Source organism: Wyeomyia smithii, chromosome 3, assembly GCF_029784165.1.
Source record: "Wyeomyia smithii strain HCP4-BCI-WySm-NY-G18 chromosome 3, ASM2978416v1, whole genome shotgun sequence".
Lineage (NCBI taxonomy): Eukaryota > Metazoa > Arthropoda > Insecta > Diptera > Culicidae > Wyeomyia > Wyeomyia smithii.
In genome coordinates, this window is record NC_073696.1 from 55778805 (window position 1) to 55796941 (window position 18137).

At 38.0% G+C, this 18137-nt stretch overlaps 3 protein-coding genes across 5 annotated transcripts; 1 reads left to right on the plus strand and 2 right to left on the minus strand.

Annotated features, from left to right (window-relative positions):
• Positions 1–1330: 1330 nt before the first annotated feature.
• LOC129729688 (zinc finger protein 600) lies at positions 1331–7323 on the minus strand. Of its 3 annotated transcripts, none has more exons than XM_055688446.1 (8): positions 7064–7323; positions 3895–4320; positions 3349–3838; positions 3000–3264; positions 2752–2937; positions 2603–2693; positions 2308–2542; positions 1331–2244 (listed from the first exon to the last, which is right to left on the minus strand). In XM_055688446.1, the coding sequence occupies exons 2-8, from the start codon at positions 4243–4245 to the stop codon at positions 2147–2149; spliced, it is 1716 nt and encodes a 571-aa protein (XP_055544421.1). In that variant the 5' UTR covers positions 4246–4320; positions 7064–7323; the 3' UTR covers positions 1331–2146. The 3 variants fall into 3 exon arrangements, with proteins under 3 accessions (XP_055544421.1, XP_055544419.1, XP_055544420.1); XM_055688444.1 differs by having other exon boundaries at positions 3000–3288; positions 7064–7321; XM_055688445.1 differs by lacking the exon at positions 7064–7323 and adding an exon at positions 4733–5160 and having other exon boundaries at positions 3000–3288.
• Positions 7324–7878: 555 nt separating this feature from the next.
• Positions 7879–9378, plus strand: LOC129729691 (deoxynucleotidyltransferase terminal-interacting protein 2). The gene is made up of 4 exons (XM_055688449.1): positions 7879–8180; positions 8233–8495; positions 8931–9095; positions 9154–9378. Exons 1-4 carry the CDS (start codon positions 8000–8002, stop codon positions 9364–9366), a joined length of 822 nt encoding a protein of 273 aa, XP_055544424.1. The 5' UTR covers positions 7879–7999; the 3' UTR covers positions 9367–9378.
• On the minus strand, positions 9364–10505 carry LOC129729690 (iron-sulfur protein NUBPL). Its single transcript, XM_055688448.1, has 3 exons — positions 10330–10505; positions 9969–10270; positions 9364–9912 (listed from the first exon to the last, which is right to left on the minus strand). The coding sequence occupies exons 1-3, from the start codon at positions 10387–10389 to the stop codon at positions 9375–9377; spliced, it is 900 nt and encodes a 299-aa protein (XP_055544423.1). The 5' UTR covers positions 10390–10505; the 3' UTR covers positions 9364–9374.
• Positions 10506–18137: the final 7632 nt, after the last annotated feature.

Below are 18137 nucleotides of genomic sequence, written 5' to 3' on the forward strand. Positions count from 1 at the left end.
CCGATAGAACAGAGGTGGCCAGGCGTTTGAAGGAACACTTGAGTGTGCTGTTGAATGGTGAAGAAAACAGCATAGTCGAAAGGAGCAGGATGGTGATTGAGGATGATGGCAAAGCTGTTGACCCACCATCCATGAACGAGGTTAAGAAAGCAGTGAAAGAGCTGAAGAACTGCAAGGCAGCTGGTCGGGAGCGAACAGCTGTTTCGTGCTTTACGCCGAATCATGCTGAGAGTGTGGTCCGATGAAGAATTGCCCTCGGACTGGTTGGAGGGTCTCATATGTCCGATCTACAAGAAAGTTGTAATTTACCGGGGCATATCCCTTCTCAACACCGTTTATAAGATTCTCTCCAGTATTCTGTTCCATAGACTGAGGCCTTTGTCGGAGACCTTTGCTGGCGATTACCAATGAGGTTTTCAGGGGGGACGCTCCATTACGGACTAAATGTTAAATTTCGAGAGTTCAACCTGCAGACGCACCATCTGTTCATTGACTTTAGGACAGCGTACGACACTGTTAGCAGAAATTATTTATGGCGAATTATGCTCGAACATGGTTTCCAACAAATCTAATAAGGCTGATACGTGCCACCCTTGAAGGCTCTACATCATGCGTCAGGATAGCCGATGAGATATCGGACTCCTTTGTGACGTTAGATGATTTGAAGCAGGGAGACGGACTGTCAAATTTATTGTTCAACATCGCATTGGAAGGTGCTATACGGAGGGCTGGCGTGCAAAGAAGCGGCACCATCACTACGAAGTCTTACATGCTTCTAGGTTTTACGAACGATATTGACATCATTGGTATTAACTGTAGAGCAGTGGAAGAGGCCTTCGGGCCTCTCAGGAGGGAAGCTGCGAAAATAGGGCTCATGATTAGCTCTGCCAAAACGAAATACATGGTGGCTGGTAGAAAACGTGGTAGTCCGATGGATGTTGGTGCTGAGGTGGTGTTAGATGGGGAAACTTTTGAAGTAGTCGACGAATTTATTTACCTGGTTAAATTAATGACATGTGACAACGAGGTTATTCGTGAGATAAAAAGGCGGATAGCAGCTGCGAACAGGGTCTTCTACGGATTAGAGGCGATTGGAGAAGACTAGCCCAAGATCGAGTGTTATGAGACGTACTCTGGATTCGGAAGTGGATCGTTGACGACTTGTTGCCATAAAAGGAAGTAAAGTAAGTAGTTAAGCAAACGAGAAGGTAAAAACACACGTTCCGACATGCATCGGTTGACGGAGCATAGTTTTCTCAAAATGGATTAATATATTTTAGCATCGTAAAAAAAAAAACAAAAGTATAAACACTATCACATAAAGACGAAGTTTAATTTTTCGCTGCAATATTTATTGTAAAAACTTATTGCCACTTACACATTTGTTTTGATCAACAAGATGAACAGACGCTATTTTATTTACAGACAGAAATCGTATAGGATTGTTTTTTTTTTTATTCAGTTTATTTTTTCATAACTAATTTGTACGCTAACGAATTATTATTAACTTACGAAATAGGCCAAGAATGCCGCCTAGAATTATGTAAAGCAAAAACAAAAGTGACGAATTAAGGACAAAAAAAGTATTGTGACACCTTTACTATTGAAATTATTCATAAAACGTGGTTTAATATACAGTTTTTCTTATATTATTTCATATTGACGTCTTTTATATTATAAATCTTTTCTTTTCTTAAGATTGGTTCTAATCTTTATACATAGCTTTACAGCGTTAGATGAAATGTGCTCACAATAACCGCCGAACGTCAGTTGCTCTATCTCTAGAAGATCTGTAATAAAACTACATTGATATTTTCTCAAAAATCCCCGTAAGTTTTCTCTTTTATTTCTTTAAAAGTCATTTATCACTATTATCGAAGGTGAATATTAAAATGAACAATTACAAAAAATGGTAGCAATATGGCTTCGAAACAATGTAACTACTTTTCGAATATGAACTACACAATCGAGTTCACTGATGCTGAGGGAACAGAATAAAATTAATCTAGAATCTGACTAAATCTGTCCAATGATTAGTACCATAAAACAAACCGACTTGAATCGGTTGACGGAGCAAAGCTGCGTCTGCAGCTTGTGCTTATAGGAAAAAAAACAAGTACATACATACTAAATTTCGATGGCAGTTTTACATCGTGCCGATTACTACCTCTCCGGACCTTTCGTCCATTTCGATTATTTCCTCCTTGTGAACTATCTGGTTCTGGTGGAGTGGCGCTGTTTGGCCTGCAAAAAAAAGAGAATTTTTCGTCAGGCTTCATAGAACATCACTTAATTTCTTTAGCTTACCATATTTCTCATGAATGCCGCGATGTCGCTTCAGGGCGAACCGATCGGCAAATGCTGCTGAACATATGTCACATTTGAACGGTTTCAATCCAGAGTGAACCTTCTCGTGATTCTTCAGATGAGCAGCCTGGCTGAAAGCTGACTGACAGCGGTTGCACTTGTACGGTTTCTCGCCAGTGTGAATGCGCCGGTGATTCCAGAGGGTGGCGTGTCGCGCGAATCCTTTATCGCATACCTGTCGTTAAAATGTTAGAGATTTAGCTCATAATACTCCAGGAACAACGGAAAAACCTACCTCGCAAACGTACGGTTTCTCTCCACTGTGTGTTCTCTCGTGATTCTTCAAGTGCGGTGATTGTGAAAATTGCATACCACAGGTTCCGCATCTGTAAGTAATTCCGATGGTATAGGAAGGTGGAGATTGCATGGTAGCGGGCTACTTACTTGTACGGCTTTTCGCCAGTGTGTATCCTCGTATGGTTTTTCAAGTAAACTGCTTTTGCAAATGCTATTCCACATATGCCACATTTGTAGTTCTTTTCGCCGGAGTGTAACTTTTTGTGGGACCACAAGCTGGAGTACCGGGAGAACCTTCCGCCGCAGGTATTACACGTGAACGGTTTTTCTTGTCTGCAATGTAAAATTATAAATTAGACCATCGCTTTTATTTAACGATTGACTAATACACCCACGTTTGATGCTGATGGACCGTATTCGGTGCTTGCTGCAAATGCTTTTTCTGACCTCCAACTATGATTACACCCGAACCGTTGCACTTGTTACACTTGGTAACCGTGGCCATATTTCGTTTTTTCACCGGGTGGGCCTGCACGGGCGCCGGTGGTGCGTTGTGTTCCGTCTTGATGGTGGTGATCTGGGCCGGCATCAACGACTCCATCGAAGAACTACTGCTGGAGGTGTTGGGAATTTCGCCGATTTCGAACTTTATATCGCCATCTGGAGCCACAAAAATTTGCGTCGCTGGTGGGAAATTGAATTACTGGTTGGCATATAAAAGAATGGAATAGCGAAAAAACTTACGTCTAGTCACGTTGTGGGCATTATCATTGCTGATACAAGTCTCACAGCGGATCAATTTGGGTCCTTTGCGCTTCGGATTGTTCTGAATTGGACCCCCGCATGTAATGCATTTCTGGACCTTTTCCTGTTTCATATGTGTAACGTGAACAACTTGTTGATGCTGTTGCTGTTGTTGATGTTGGTGTTGTTGCTGCTGCTGCTGTTGTTGTTGCTGCTGCTGCTGTTGCTCTAGCTGCTGCTGAACTGCTTGTTGCGGTGCCGGATCCAGTGCTTCGGTGGCAACAATTTGAATTTGGCCCAAGTTTTGGCCGGTTTCCGAAATAATGTTTTGCGCTTGTACTAGATTCTGAGGTTGGGTGACCACAGTGATGGCATCCGAAGTTGACTCTCCATCCTGATTGTGCGTGCGTTTGTGATGGTTCAACAAAGTTAAATGGTTGAACATCAGACCACACACGTCACATTTGAAGCTGATGTTGGAAATTGTGTTCTGGAATATGGTCAGGTTAGAACTATCTTTATTTCTGTTAGAAATACAATACTTACTGCGATAGGTTTATTGACGACCAGTTGCCGGCCATCGACGGTAATCCCTGTGACCCCATTCGGTATCTGCATTTGATTGACAAGAGCGCAATTTGCATAGCTAAACGGTTGCAAATACTGTACGGTCTTGGTGTCATCGGCCAGCTGAGCAAGATTAACGGTACTCAAAGCCTGCGACGTCGGGGTTAGTTTCTGGATCATGTTGACATTGGCGTAAAAAGTTGAAAACTCTGGCGTCTGCTGGTTCGTCTTTTGGCCGTCTATTTTCACCTGTTTATTCACATCAGCCGTTGTCGTTTGGTACTGTATCCCGACCGGTGTACCGGCCTGGATGTTGTTTGTAGTGAACATGATAGGTCCGGTGAATGCTCCCGTGGTCTCAATTTTTAAGCCTTTTTAATTAACTGGTCAGCCGAAGAGAATAAGCTGGTAATAAAAATAAACAAATTTCAATAACAGTCACCCAACTAAATTCACAATCTATCTCAAAAACAAAGCGTTAGAAAGCCCCACTACTGTTGCCCCGCTATGCCTTAGAAATGACCAACCAACATTCGTTTAGAGGGTATAACTTGTTTCAATAGTGCATACAGTTTAACGACACAAGCAACCGTTTCACCTTGTGGCGGCGCACCTTGTTGCCACTTCATATTCGTTACACAGCTCAAATCGAGGGCGCGAAACTTATCCTTTCGCGGTCCGATCTGGTCACAGTAACGCAAACGGCAAATAGCGTACTATGAAAAGTTTATGAATGGAAGACAGTAATAAAAATAAAATAGAGGGAATAACCGTCACCCGCCAACCCATTTCCCAACACACATTCCATCTCACTTACGACTAGGAGAAAGAGAAAGGATGCAGATGCGACACGAAAAGGAAACTCTCTATGAAGATTGCGACATCTCAGCTTGCTGCTTTCCCTTCCTCGCACCCAACTGGTGCATACACTAATCCGCTTATGCTTTCAACACCCGCCGACGGAGCAAAAAGATATGATACTATGGCCGAGTTAAAGTAGCGAATAAAATACTACAGGGATTGGCTGCTCACTCTCGATAGATAAAAAAATGAAAGAAAAAATAGCGAGAGAAAAAGATGAGAATATTAAACGGTGGTGATGCTCTCTTTTCTAAAAATACATTCCGGTGTGTTAGTACGAGCACATAAACGTACTTCAGAAATGGAACACACAAGAAAGGGATAACACCAATCCATATGCAATTTTCGTTATCCAGGTGAGAAAAAGTCCATGTAGTGTACGAACTTGAACAAATGTGTCAAAAGGCGTATGCGGAAAAGTTATTTCAATTGAAATTTTTTTAATTTTTAAAAATTTAGTTGAAGCTAATTAATAATGTTCAAAGCGCGGTATGCAGTTAAAAGAAATATCTCAATCCCGTAGAAAATTCAGGCAATAAAATTTCTTCGTATGAACGGTACGCAGCTGAAAAGATATCAGAAACCGAAAGTGACAATAAATTTTTCTTGGTGTGAATACTGCTGTGAAGCAAAATGTCACTTTTTGGAACAGAATAATGAGCAGTGGTATTATTCAGGTGCAGAATGAATCAGATATTAATTGATAACTCATCTGATCGTCTCTAAGTCCCAAGATTTATTGATTTACGAAAAAATGAGGAGCAACCAAGTAGAACCGAGCTTACTGACGACAGAAAACCTTACCGTGAAGCATTCTCAACTGTCAAAATTCCGTTTGATATAAAGGGCAAAATTTCTTGACCCCCTTTTTCACAACTGCATGCCAAGCTTAACACAAATAGGTATACAACATGTAGGAAATTTCATTAAAAATATTCACAGAAATTTTTTAATGCATTTTATCTTTTCAAGTAACTGAGGTAATGGACTTCTTTATCGCTTTTGATGTACGAATGTTTCGTTCATTTAATTTATTGAAAAGAGAAGCGTTCTTGAAATTTTGCTCATTGTTTCAAGGAACCTGAAATTTTTCTTGTTTTTTTAGTGTACAATGTATTAAAATGCAATAACGAATATAAAACATATTGTAAATACCGAAAAATGTTCCACAAAAGAGGAAATTCGCCTGTTGAGAGAAATATGTTAATTTAAGTTGGATTTTGTTGATAGTTAAACCCTTTTCTAATATTGCTCTAAAAATACATAACCGCAAGCAAAGACGTGAATTGGGTTGTTTAGCTATTAACGAATTTCCGATTTTTATATATCATCTGGAAGAATGTAATTTTCTAAGCAAAACCTGGTTTTTTAAAACTTTATATCATCCTTATGTTTTTAAATGAAGAATAAAAAATCGCTCTAAATCGCTACAATGACAGTTGGTACATGGGCGAACTGTCATTGTAGCGATTTCGAGCAGTTTTGAATCGTGATTTAAAAAGCGAAGGACGATAGAAACTTTTTTTAAATCACGTTTTACTTAGAAAATGCAGATCTTTCAGATGATATAAAAAACTGATATTGCTAAACAACCCAATTGTTTTAATTTTCATATTTTCTCAGAAATATTAAAAATCACGTTTCAAATAAATGCAAGTTTCTTAAAAACCTCAGAGTTGCACTTCTACTTGAATTTCGAGGTTTATTCGTTTTTACCACAATCTTTCAGAATGTATTAAGTTTTACAATTAACGATCCAGTGAAAATAAAAACGAAAATCAATTTTCCAACGTTAGGATTAGGCGATACTCCACCGATAGTATCGATATTCTATCATCTTTTTTTATTATTCCAAATTTTCTCTTCCGATACCAAAAACGTTTTCCGAGTGAGCAGAAAGAAAAACAACTCTAAGAAATAAAAAATATAAATGCAATTGTTGTCAAAATACATACAAATTTTTCTGAGTGTATAACATAAAACTAGTAGTACGATAGTCCCTTTGGAAGCGTTTGTTAGCTAAGACGCACATACACACCGAAGTGCCAATAGGTTATCGAAATTTTTCGAGAAAAAATGCATTCCAGGAATCCAATTGTTCGACTTTTCTTCAACAGGTATAATGGAAATTCAGCACATTGACTGAAGAATACAGAAATACACTCAAATTTCTCGATGAAGTGATGTTTTGTATCACACAGAAAAAAAGTAACGCAGCAGGCAGGCAACCGCAGAAGGCCCCCAATTTGAGACGCGTAAGACAGCTCCACTAAAATTGAATTTTCACCTGGAAAACCAGCACGGAACGGACCCAAACAGGTCGCAAACGATTCCCAAAGATAGTGGCCACAAACGGTGCCTGCTTTAGACGGTCGCCAACCTCGTAAAATCCGACTTTTCTTCGATTCACTTTTGTACCACGCACTGAGAAATAGCACTTCACAATCTTTTGTCTCGCTTTAATGGCGATCAAAACGTAGCTGAGATGGAAGAAAAAAATCCTCGTTTGCCAACCATCAGCTTTTCGCTTCTCTGGCCATCGCAGGCCGATTATGCGAGAGCAGGCAGACCAGAAAATATCGTACACACGCACACTACTGCAGCAGCAGCAAGGCGCTCTCTACTTCTCTCGCTTTCGTACTTGCTGTGATGGCGAAATCGCGTTTGATTACTCACACTTGAGCCGTTGAATAGAAGATACGCGCTAGTGTTGGTAATGAGAATGATAGCAAAAATATAAATATGGCAGTTTCGCTTTCATTCGCTTGCTCTCGTTTGATTCGTTCTGCCTTCTTTATCGACACCCAGTCATGTCTCAAGCAGCGTTGCCAGGTATCCAGATTCAGCTGGATTATCCAGATTTTTGAACATGTATACAGGTAAACAGCTTTGATGTCCAATTATCCAGATTTTTCATGGATGATCCAGATTTTATCCAGATTTTATTTTCACTGTTCCGCAAAGAGGTCATCACTTCAATTTTTGCGCGAAATTTTGCAATTTTTTTACCTCAAATTTTGCGTACCTTTAATTATCCTTTCACTCCACGAAATGACTGCCAGATGTTTATTTTGCCTTTTCCAGATTTTTTAAAAAATGACCTGGCAACGCTGGTCTCAAGTGTCATCTGCGGTATCGTCGTCGTCGCCATCGTAGTTGGAAGGTAAACAAAAAACGCATGTTTGGTTAACAAATACCCAGCTCAACACACCGGAAAATTCCGATGGATCTTTTCACCATCGATACTGTTGGTGCAAGTGGGAGTGCGACCGAACGTCCTAAAAGGCAGTTATTACCTTCTTATGGAAAGGTTTCCAAATTAGTCCAAGTTCCTTCGTCTTCTAAAACGCCTGTAAAGCAGAGTGTTTTGGAAGAATCAAATGACAGTGATGAAGACTATGGAGGTAAGTGCTAGCACCCACAATTCAGTACAATTTTATCACCTTCTATTTGCAGGACTTCCTCCGCCAAGCAAAAACATTTCCCAAATTCTTCAACATGATAAACCAGTCACCAATAAGCGTATCAAATCGAAGAAAATCTTCGAAGACTTTGGCTCAACGGAACTAGAACAGGATAAGTTTTCCGGGCTGAAAAAATTGGCAGAAACCGACGTGAATGAACAGTTGAAATCAGCCGTTATAACAGCAGCAACAGAGAAGCAGGAAAGTCTGGCGCTACTTTCGATGAGTGATCGGCAGATTAAAGAATTAAACAGAGTAAGTTTGAATAACTATCGCTTAGAATACAACATCCTTCACTATGATGATATATTCGACTACTGAAATCGACCACCAACCGCATTCAACTTGTCCTGACGACTCCACCCGTCTCTTCCTCCCGTAGTAATCTTAATGGTCAACATAGAGATTTCGTTTTCCATTGTAAGGCCTGCGGGACAGCGAATTGTAATCTGTTTTTAAAGAACAAATGCATTGAAATAAGACATGCTCGCAAGGTCGTGATTGTAAAGTTTTAATCTCGTCCATTTTTCTTATTTCACAAATTTTCATAAAAAAAGGAATTTTAAGTCAGGTGCAGAACAAGTTGGCGGTTAGGTCATGTGATGTCTCTTTAGTAATCTGATTCACGCCTGAATTTACATATTATTATCAACTACGGTGCAGACGAAATAATTCAACCCTTTTTTTCAGAAAGAGCGTGCCAAAACGAAAGGAGATAAATGGTTTAATTTACCTGCCCAGGAAATGACCGAAGAAGTAAAGAACCAACTGGAACTCATTCGAATGCGTTCGGTTCTGGACCCGAAACATTTCTACAAACGTAGTGAAATGAAAACATTGCCCAAATATTTCCAGGTATACTAACAGAGAACTTTCATTTTGAATTATGTAAATAAAATTATTCGGTTTGTAGATTGGAAAAGTCATGGAATCCCCACTGGATTATTACAACGAACGAGGCACAAAAAAGAGCAAAGCTAAGACTCTCGTCGACGAACTGCTAGAGGATGCTCAGTTCCAGAAGTACAACAAGAAAAAGTATGCCGAAGCTCTGGAAAAGCGAAAAAAGAAAGCATACCACAAAGTGGCCATGAAAATGAAAAAGCTGAAGAAAAAGAAAAAATAACTTACACACTAACCTGCCGGTTGTTTATTTTCTAAAAAATATATAACTTTTTCTGCCAAATTCCGGTAGGCATCGGCAAACTTCGAGGATGGGTATTTGAGAAAGTGTGGCGTTCCAGAATCTCCGTTTTGCATTACTTCTTTTTCCATTGGAATACTTTCAAGCACTTCCAGGCCAAGTTCGCTGGCAAACTGTGCAGTGCAATTCCTCGCTAGGTTGATACGGTTGTCGCATTTGTCACAAACAACGTGACTCATGTTCTCTACCAACCCGATCAGTGGTACCTTCAGAGTCTTGTACATTTCAGCACCCTTTTTAGTGACTTGTAGCGCAGCAAGCTGCGGACTACTCACTAACAAAACGCCCGATATCGGAACATTTTGACTCAGCGAGAGATGTACATCACCTGTCCCGGGAGGTGTATCTACCACTAGTATATCTAGCGGTCCCCAAACGGCTCCTTTCAGTAGCCGCTGTATGGCAGACATTACTAGTGGACCTCGCCATACAACTGGACCGGTGCTTACCAGCAAACCCATGGATAAACTGAAACATTCTGTTACGTAAATTCTCATTTCATGATTTGTACCTAGTCATAATACCACTTCACCCCGTAGTTCACCAGTGGAAGCATCAGGTTTTGGTCGTTAATTAGGGGTTGTTCCGTTAGATTCATCATCAGCGGGACCGACGGTCCAAATATGTCCCCATCTAGAATACCAACCGTTTTGCCATTGCCGGCTAGAGCTACCGCTAAATTAACTGCCGTTGTGGTTTTGCCTACTCCTCCTTTGCCGGAGGACACCACCACGATGTCGCGAACACCGTCCAGCGGTAGTCGTTTCGGGAGGCTTCGTGCCATAAGCTCTGCTTGCCGCGAATCGGGTTGCGGTGAAAAGACATTCTACGAACGTTTCGATGGTACATTTATTGAAAATGCAAAAAACGGGTCAATTTACTTACTCTACTCGTAGTCAACCCTCGAGATAGAATTGAAACTATTGCTGGTTTTAAAACAACCATCGAAGATTTGATGTAACAGCAGGTTTCAAATTTAATTAAATGTATTCAAAATACTGATTTACTTTGAACCATTTTGGGAACCATTCGCTTTTCAGTAATGAACTCAAAACAATTTGTGACAGTTCAATTCATTTTCGTAAGTAGCAGTAGGGCTGTGAGATTTGAAAAATGTGGACAACTATCACGCTCATAAATAATAACTCATGAACTGAGTAACACTGACTCAATTTAGAATGATGTTCGTAGTAGCAATACTCAGAGGGAGAGATATGCGAAGAGAGTGTTGTGAGCCAAACGAACATGTCAAAATTTGAGCCAAACGAACAAGAAAGGTGACACATTGAAAGGTATTGCAATAAGGTTCAATGAAGAATATATTTATTTTTACACGTTTTTCATGTTCTATTGCTAAAACATCATTTGAGAATGCTCCAAAGTTGCGTCATCACAGTGATTTTTAACTGGTGGTTCACAAACCCTTTGTTTGGTCTACAGAATAATGATGAAAGTATATAAAATTAAACATAAACATAAAATTTAACACCTTCACGGTTTTTGTGATGCACTTTATTATTCTCCAGGATTTCCACCGTCACTATCAGTTATACGAGCCGAATCAAAAAGTTAGTCAACATTGCGCTTTGAGAAGAGATCTGGCACCTCTGATATGGAAGCCTAGTTGCCAAATCAGCGTTTTTTTAATCGCTTATCTCTCCCTCTGAGGATCTCTAGTTCGTAGAAGTCAAAAAATGAGTACAAGTCCTTTTCGGTTTTGAGTAACTTTCACTCTCTTTTTGGGTTCCCTTCATATAACTTCTTCCTGAGTAACGTCACATACTTAAACATACGTAACACTGGCGATTTTTTTTGGTACTCTTTGCCCCACATCACCCGGTACCAACACCAGTTTGAACTGCTCGACGAAAATGAACGGAATGAATTTTCTTCATCGCGGCTCTACTCGAGCCCATAACAAAATCCCTTAAGAAACTGTCAAAAAGTTGTTTACAAAATCAATGCTGCATTTTTCGAGTGAGAAAGAGACTAAAGGTATTATAATTGTTAATTTTTATCACCAGGTATAATTATTGATGATTATTAAGTGCCGTTCACTGGTTATAGTGGATTATGTCTAGTAATGAAACTGAGCTGTACCCAAAAAATGAGTAATATCGTACGCAAATTTTGAGTAATAATCACTCATTTTTAAAGACGCCTAGTGTTACTCAGTTTTGAGTTTCTGAGTTGTTCCACTTTTTACGAAAATGTGTCAAATGTTACTCATTTTAGAGTTATTATTCACGAGCGATAAGGTTGAGAGAAATTTCAATTCGTCGTGCACTGAATTTATTTTTGCTCGATGTTAGTGGGCCGGAACCTGAAAAATTTTTCCACCCTAATTTTCGTCCGTCTAGTTCCGCCACTGTTGTACCAATCTTCGACGCCAGGAGAGACGACGCCTCCAGGACTAACTCGCGACCCACTGACAAGCGGATCGGCGCCACCGTCTTCACTTCCTCAAGCGGTGGAATGCATGATCTCAAAATCTCCCGGTGTCGGTGTCTCCCTACACTGTAAAAAATCGACAAGTTACTGTGAAGTTTTGTTCTAATAGATGAAACATTTCATATATACGTGGAGTACATTTGCGTTTCAGTTCACAGTACAAACAACTAAAGTTCGTACAAAATGCTCAATCAGAATGTCAAAGCATCATGGAGAAAAATATGCAACTCACTTTTTGAGTAGTTACCCAGCAAACAATTTTGTTGATTTACAGCTTAATAAGCTATTATCCAGTGGATTTTGGGTGAATTATAGCTTAATCAACCGTTATTCAACAAAATGCTTTCAATTTTACATTGAATGTTTAAGCTTCTAATAGCATGCTAATAATAAACTGCCTATGTGTAGTTGTCCCAGCCTCTATAAAGTTTCCTATAAACATGGGACAACTCTGCGTAGAACGGTAGTAAACTTCTTGAAGAACTTCAAAGTAGATAAAAGGTTCGTTTGAGTTGAATTAACGTGCCAAAACCCAACTCAAATGATTAAATCACCACGTGTCACAAATTCGTAAGAAATCAGACTTATTATTAAAAAATATGGTAAAAAAATATTATTGATACACTGGCAGTAGAAAATCAATTGATAAATAATATTGGCACAAAGGAACAATTACAATCGATAAATGATCTAAATCCATCTATCCAAACAACAAAATAAATATTCTATGAACAGAAAGAGATCGCGAAACTGAATATGAAGAAATTATAGAATCCCCATCACATGCAAAACAATGTATAGAGTTCTTCAAGCGAAAACACACGGACACTACGACACGCCCCGCTTTACACTGTATATTGAAATTTGTGAGAGTGTGAATCAAACTCAAACTGAATAATTCTCAAACTGATAATTCTCACAGGTGACAAAAAATTCTTACAGCTAACAAAGAAAAATCAAATACATCGCACTAATACAAACTCGCCTGGAGAACTCTCTCTCTCTAACTTTATTCCAAGGAAACAATGACAAGTTTATTTCTTGTAACGTCTTGAAGGATAAAATTAATACTAAGGTAATCATAAGTTAAATAAATGAGCAATTTTGATTTTCAATTTCATGAAAATATTAAACAACACATATCTGACACGCAAAGCGAAATCATCGAAAGAGATAATAGAAAAATACAAGACAAAAGAAAAGAATAACAACCTACCATGACGTAATTAGGAAGCTTCATGCTATTTGTTTCATGTATTTCATGACGAAACAAGATAAAATTTCAACAAAAAAGCAAATAAGAACGATCAGTATTCATGCGGTCTACTAGCGTATATGTGGCATTTATATGTAAAATGTTTTAATACAAGCAAAAAATGGTAACGATGACATTACATTTAAATTTTAATTCCGCATGACATGAAAAACATAAGACACTTTGAAAATTAGGCTACACAAATAAAAGGTAATGAAAGAGTTAACATTGAACAACAGTTATTAAATACGCATTCAATTAATTTTAAAAGGAAAAAGGCAGAATTAATAGCATAAGATCCAAAAAATCAAGGAATTTGTTCATCGCATAATACAATACGAAAAATAGCTTCAGAAGCCAGAAAGGATTTGAAATCTGGCATAGACCCTTGGCAGGCTCTTATGTTAATGTCTTTAGAAAAAGGAACATTCATTGAATAGATCGATTTCAAACTATTCACTATGGTTTTAATTACGAAAAAAAGATCAATATTATTCTGGAAGCCAGTCAGCGTGAAGGTTCTTTCCCTTTCCAAAATGGCTAAAACATTCAAAATCGTTTGGAAAACAAATTAATTAAAAATAATTTTCATGCGCTGAGGTAAAAATACTGGCATTTTGACCATAACTTCAAATTTTAGGGTGTTTGGAAAATTTCCGGTATGAGCGGAAGTTGCACTCGACTAACTTACAACCTTCACTATGTCGCTTCGAAAGTTCTTGCATTTTCATTTTCATTTGTAGCACCGTACTATCCTCTCTGCAGTTAGACGCTTTGCTATCAGAATACTTTTCAATGAAAAAAAAAGTTGTTCGAAAGCCCGCGATGGATAATTTTCCGAAGGGTCTCAAATGAAAGGTGAAAAGCTATGTTTTCAAATGGTGAAGATTTTGGCGATGCCCATTTTTTTAGAATAAAGTTGTTCTTTTTACACGCCGTGTCTTTGTATTGGCATTTTAATGCAACAAGTGGAACTTGGTGGGATCCAAGATTAATGGTGCAGGTCACCCATGTTTTGTACATGTATTCTTTATTAACGAAAATTGATAGTAATATTTCAGATAAAAAAGGTACATTTCCGATATCAGAAATTTTTAAAACATCGCACACTACAAATATTATTATTAGAATACGAAAAAAGAATATAAGAAAAAATATTTTATTAAGAAATCCTCTATTAGACTAGACGATCATATTAGATATATATTCACAGGGGACATAGATTACAAAACTAATCTTTTTTTGCACAATTAACAAACTATAGGAGCAACAAAAAATACTAAGAACTTGCTAATAAAACAAAACAAATTAAAAACGATTCAATGATTTCAAAATAAAACGTTTCTTTCAGTACAAAGTCGAAAAGTTAATCGATTAGTTATCGATTATTTTTCAGCTAGTGATACTATCAATATGTTAGCATCAAATATAAAAAATAGCAAAAAAATTTTCCGAAAAAAACATTGAGAAATGAAAACAAAAATACATCAAAGAAAAACTAAAAGAGAGTTGTTAAAAGGAGAAACGATGTCGTCATATTTGAAAAAAACGAAAAATTACGCTTGGTCCAAAACATGAAGGAAAAGCAGCGTACAATATAACTAGTGCTAATCCACAGTCCTCAGAAATCATAAGATCAATTGCTTCCAATGAAACTATTAAGATCAGACGCGATCTATCAGCTTCTATCAGTTATATAATGTATGATTCTGAAGCTGATGAAATAACTAAAATGAAACTCACCACAATCATTGAAGAAAATATGTTGAATAAAGTCAGCTCAAAATCTTTAGAAATTTTTAAACCAATTGCGTCATCTACACCATCTATACGAAATACATTACAACCTAAAAAATGGATTTAAATTGAATCGTTAACATTAGACGATTAGACGGGCCCCTCTCAAACTTCACGGCAGAAGATTGTTCTCGTCAAATCCACTATTTCTACTCTGAAAAGATCGATGATGATCTTAAATATGATCAGCCCAAAACATTTCAACACGCGGATCTATATATAGTGGTGGGCCAAAATATAGACTATAAAATATATAAAATATAGATAGAAACGACCCTAGAAGTTTTTTTTAACCGTCAAAATCACTATTTCTTCTGCTAGACTTAATAGATTTTGAGGAAAATTTTGGACAGACCAGAAGATACGCCATTTGGGGTAAAACGTTCCCACAAAACTGCAAGCCCTCGATTGCTTCATGTGCCAAAGTTAAAAAAGTTAAAGAACGAATGGCTCTCCAGTGTTTTGTCTTTGGCTAGCGACGGAGGGTAATACGAATAGCCCTGCGTGGTGTGTTTGTTAGCAGAATTATCAGTAATGAAAAATTAGGTTTGAGCCAAAGATGTTTATATTTTCAACAGACAGCGGTTTGCAATCAACTCGAGGAGCTAAAGAAAAACTTCGAAAACCTACCCCTTTCCAGTTGTTTCGGATTTTTCAGCGGCCCACCTTGATGCCCGCTCAACCAACATCCCGTCAAAGATCAATACTCTCTTTTTCTCTTTTTCGATAGACTTCATTTACGGTGGTTCGAAGTGACCTGCTGGCCATGTAGCTGCACAAATTGTAACTATGTATCTACCAAACTCCTTTCTGAAAGATACCAGGGTATGATCTATTAAATTGGCACCAGAACCCAAATTGCATCCGACGTGGGTGTGTAGAAAGCTTATTTCCCTCTTTTAGGGGGAGTAATCAATCTTCATTAAAACTTGATAGTTAATATTTTAAGCAAGCTCTCCGATAATGAAGATAACGTGAGCAAAATATCATACCTTCAAGCTTAATCCTACACGAATATATTTTCACTACGTAGGGGTGTTTAGAAAGCTGATTTCTCACTTTTAGGGGTATAAATCACACAACGAATACTATCAAAATATAGGGATTGATATTCTAAACATTTTCTCCGAAGATCCTATGAGCAAAATATCACGCTTTCAAGGTTAATTCTACGCAAAACTGTTTCTCATCACGTTGTTGAGTTTGCAACAGCAGCATGCTGCAGCAGTGTTGCTGGAAAAATTCAATGTTGAGCCGTTCGTCAGACATTCGATCAGTTTAAGGTGAATAACTTTTTCGACAAATTTTGTAGCGCCTTACAGTCTTCAGAAGAATTATTTCCAGGAAAATTTTCTATAAATATCATGTATTATTTTTAGGAGCCAACTGGAAATTTCTAGAGGATAAGTTTTGAAAAAGTGGATTTTCCCATATAAAATCGTATGGAAACTTTTAAAATCGGGCCCAAATCAGGGGTTCCATCGATCGATCTGAAAAGTTACTCAGTTGTTACAGGACCCATAAAGAACACGAAAAGTGCATGGGAGCGAAAAAATTACACCAACGCTTTTTTCCCATACAACTGTGTCCCAGTCTAATGGGCACGCAGACGTCGAGAGAGGGTTCTCGAACTCTGCCCGTATTCTGACGGATTCCATGAAAGAGCGTATCCTCGATGCTTTAATGACCGTTAGGAGTGTCTTACGACTATACAACTACAAGCCGCACTTGCTTTCGATCACCTAGGAACTGCTGATATTGGCTTACAAATCCCAGAAAAGCTACAAAGATTATTTGGAGAAGGAGAAGACTAAAAGGCAGAAAGAAGAATCGAAAATAATACAGAAGAAGAGAGTTGGAGGCGAGATACGACTAAAAGAAAGAAAACAACTAAAAAGCAATATCACGGAGAAAGAAGAAGAACTCAAACTGATCCGATAAAGAAGCGGAGGAGGAACGCAAGACAGCTGATATGTATGACTTTGTTTATTTATATTGTTTGGGTTTATTCATGCATTTAACAAAAATTAATACTTTATAAGGCCGTAGGATTAGAAAATAGCATTGAAATATTGGTTTGATGTTGAACAGAAGTTCATTTGCTGGATTTGCCCCAAATCAAATCTATTCTATTCCTGCTTCCAGGTTTCTCTCTGAGGCAAGAGCCCGGTTGAAGACAGCTATCGAGAAAAAATATTACAGGACATCGGACTAGCTCAGGCGATGTTGGAAACAGTATCTGTTGTGCGGCAGGAAAGGACATCGCAAAGACGGACGACCGATACTATTCAAGAAAAATCTTTGAAAAAAGACTCTCATCACAAGCTTCTTTTTGAAGCCCCCAAAAAAGTAGTTGGGACTATTGTGGTGATTTTCATTTCAGTTATTTCATACGATCCAGAATCATACATTGTATGACAAATACTACAAGATATACAGCCCTAGGGTTGTATGAAATGGTGACGTGGAACTAAACACTGTAATTACTGGAATTACAGACACAATAAATTCGTTTGCTCAGTGACTTACGTATTTTAATTCTCAGCTTCCCCTTCATTTTTTCAGAAACATATTTAATTACACTCGAAAGAACTCCATTTACACATGGTGATGTTGTGCCTGTAGTGTTTTTTGTGCAAACAACATTTAACAATTACATGGTAAAAAATTTTTCATTCCGGATAATCGAGTTTTCCGGATAATCGAATCACACAAAAAATACTGAACCGTAACCAGAATTTGCTTCTGAGGCGAAAGGGGGTAAAATCTTAAGAAGCAAAAATAAATAAATTGGACATTGATTATTTTCACTCAATTTGAACTTGTCCCAAACATGCCGGAAGTGACTTAAATGGTTACAAATTGCTAGAAGGGATGGTGAAGGCAAAATTTCGGAATAAAAATTGAAAACGGACACCAAAAAAATGAAATTCCGGATAATCGAGTCTAAAATTCCGGATAATCGAATTCCGGATAATCGAGTTTCCGGATAATCGAGTCTCAGGATAATCGAGTCCGACCTGTACAACGGAGTTAAAGTTAATTAACTAAGTAATTTTAACTTACCCAATAAATTAGAAATGTAAAAAAAAATCTGAATAAATCTTAGTAAATGGACAAAAAATTCATAAGCACTCACCGGCTCTTCTATGAATAAGTATTTTTAGGAACTTACCCGTTCAATATTATG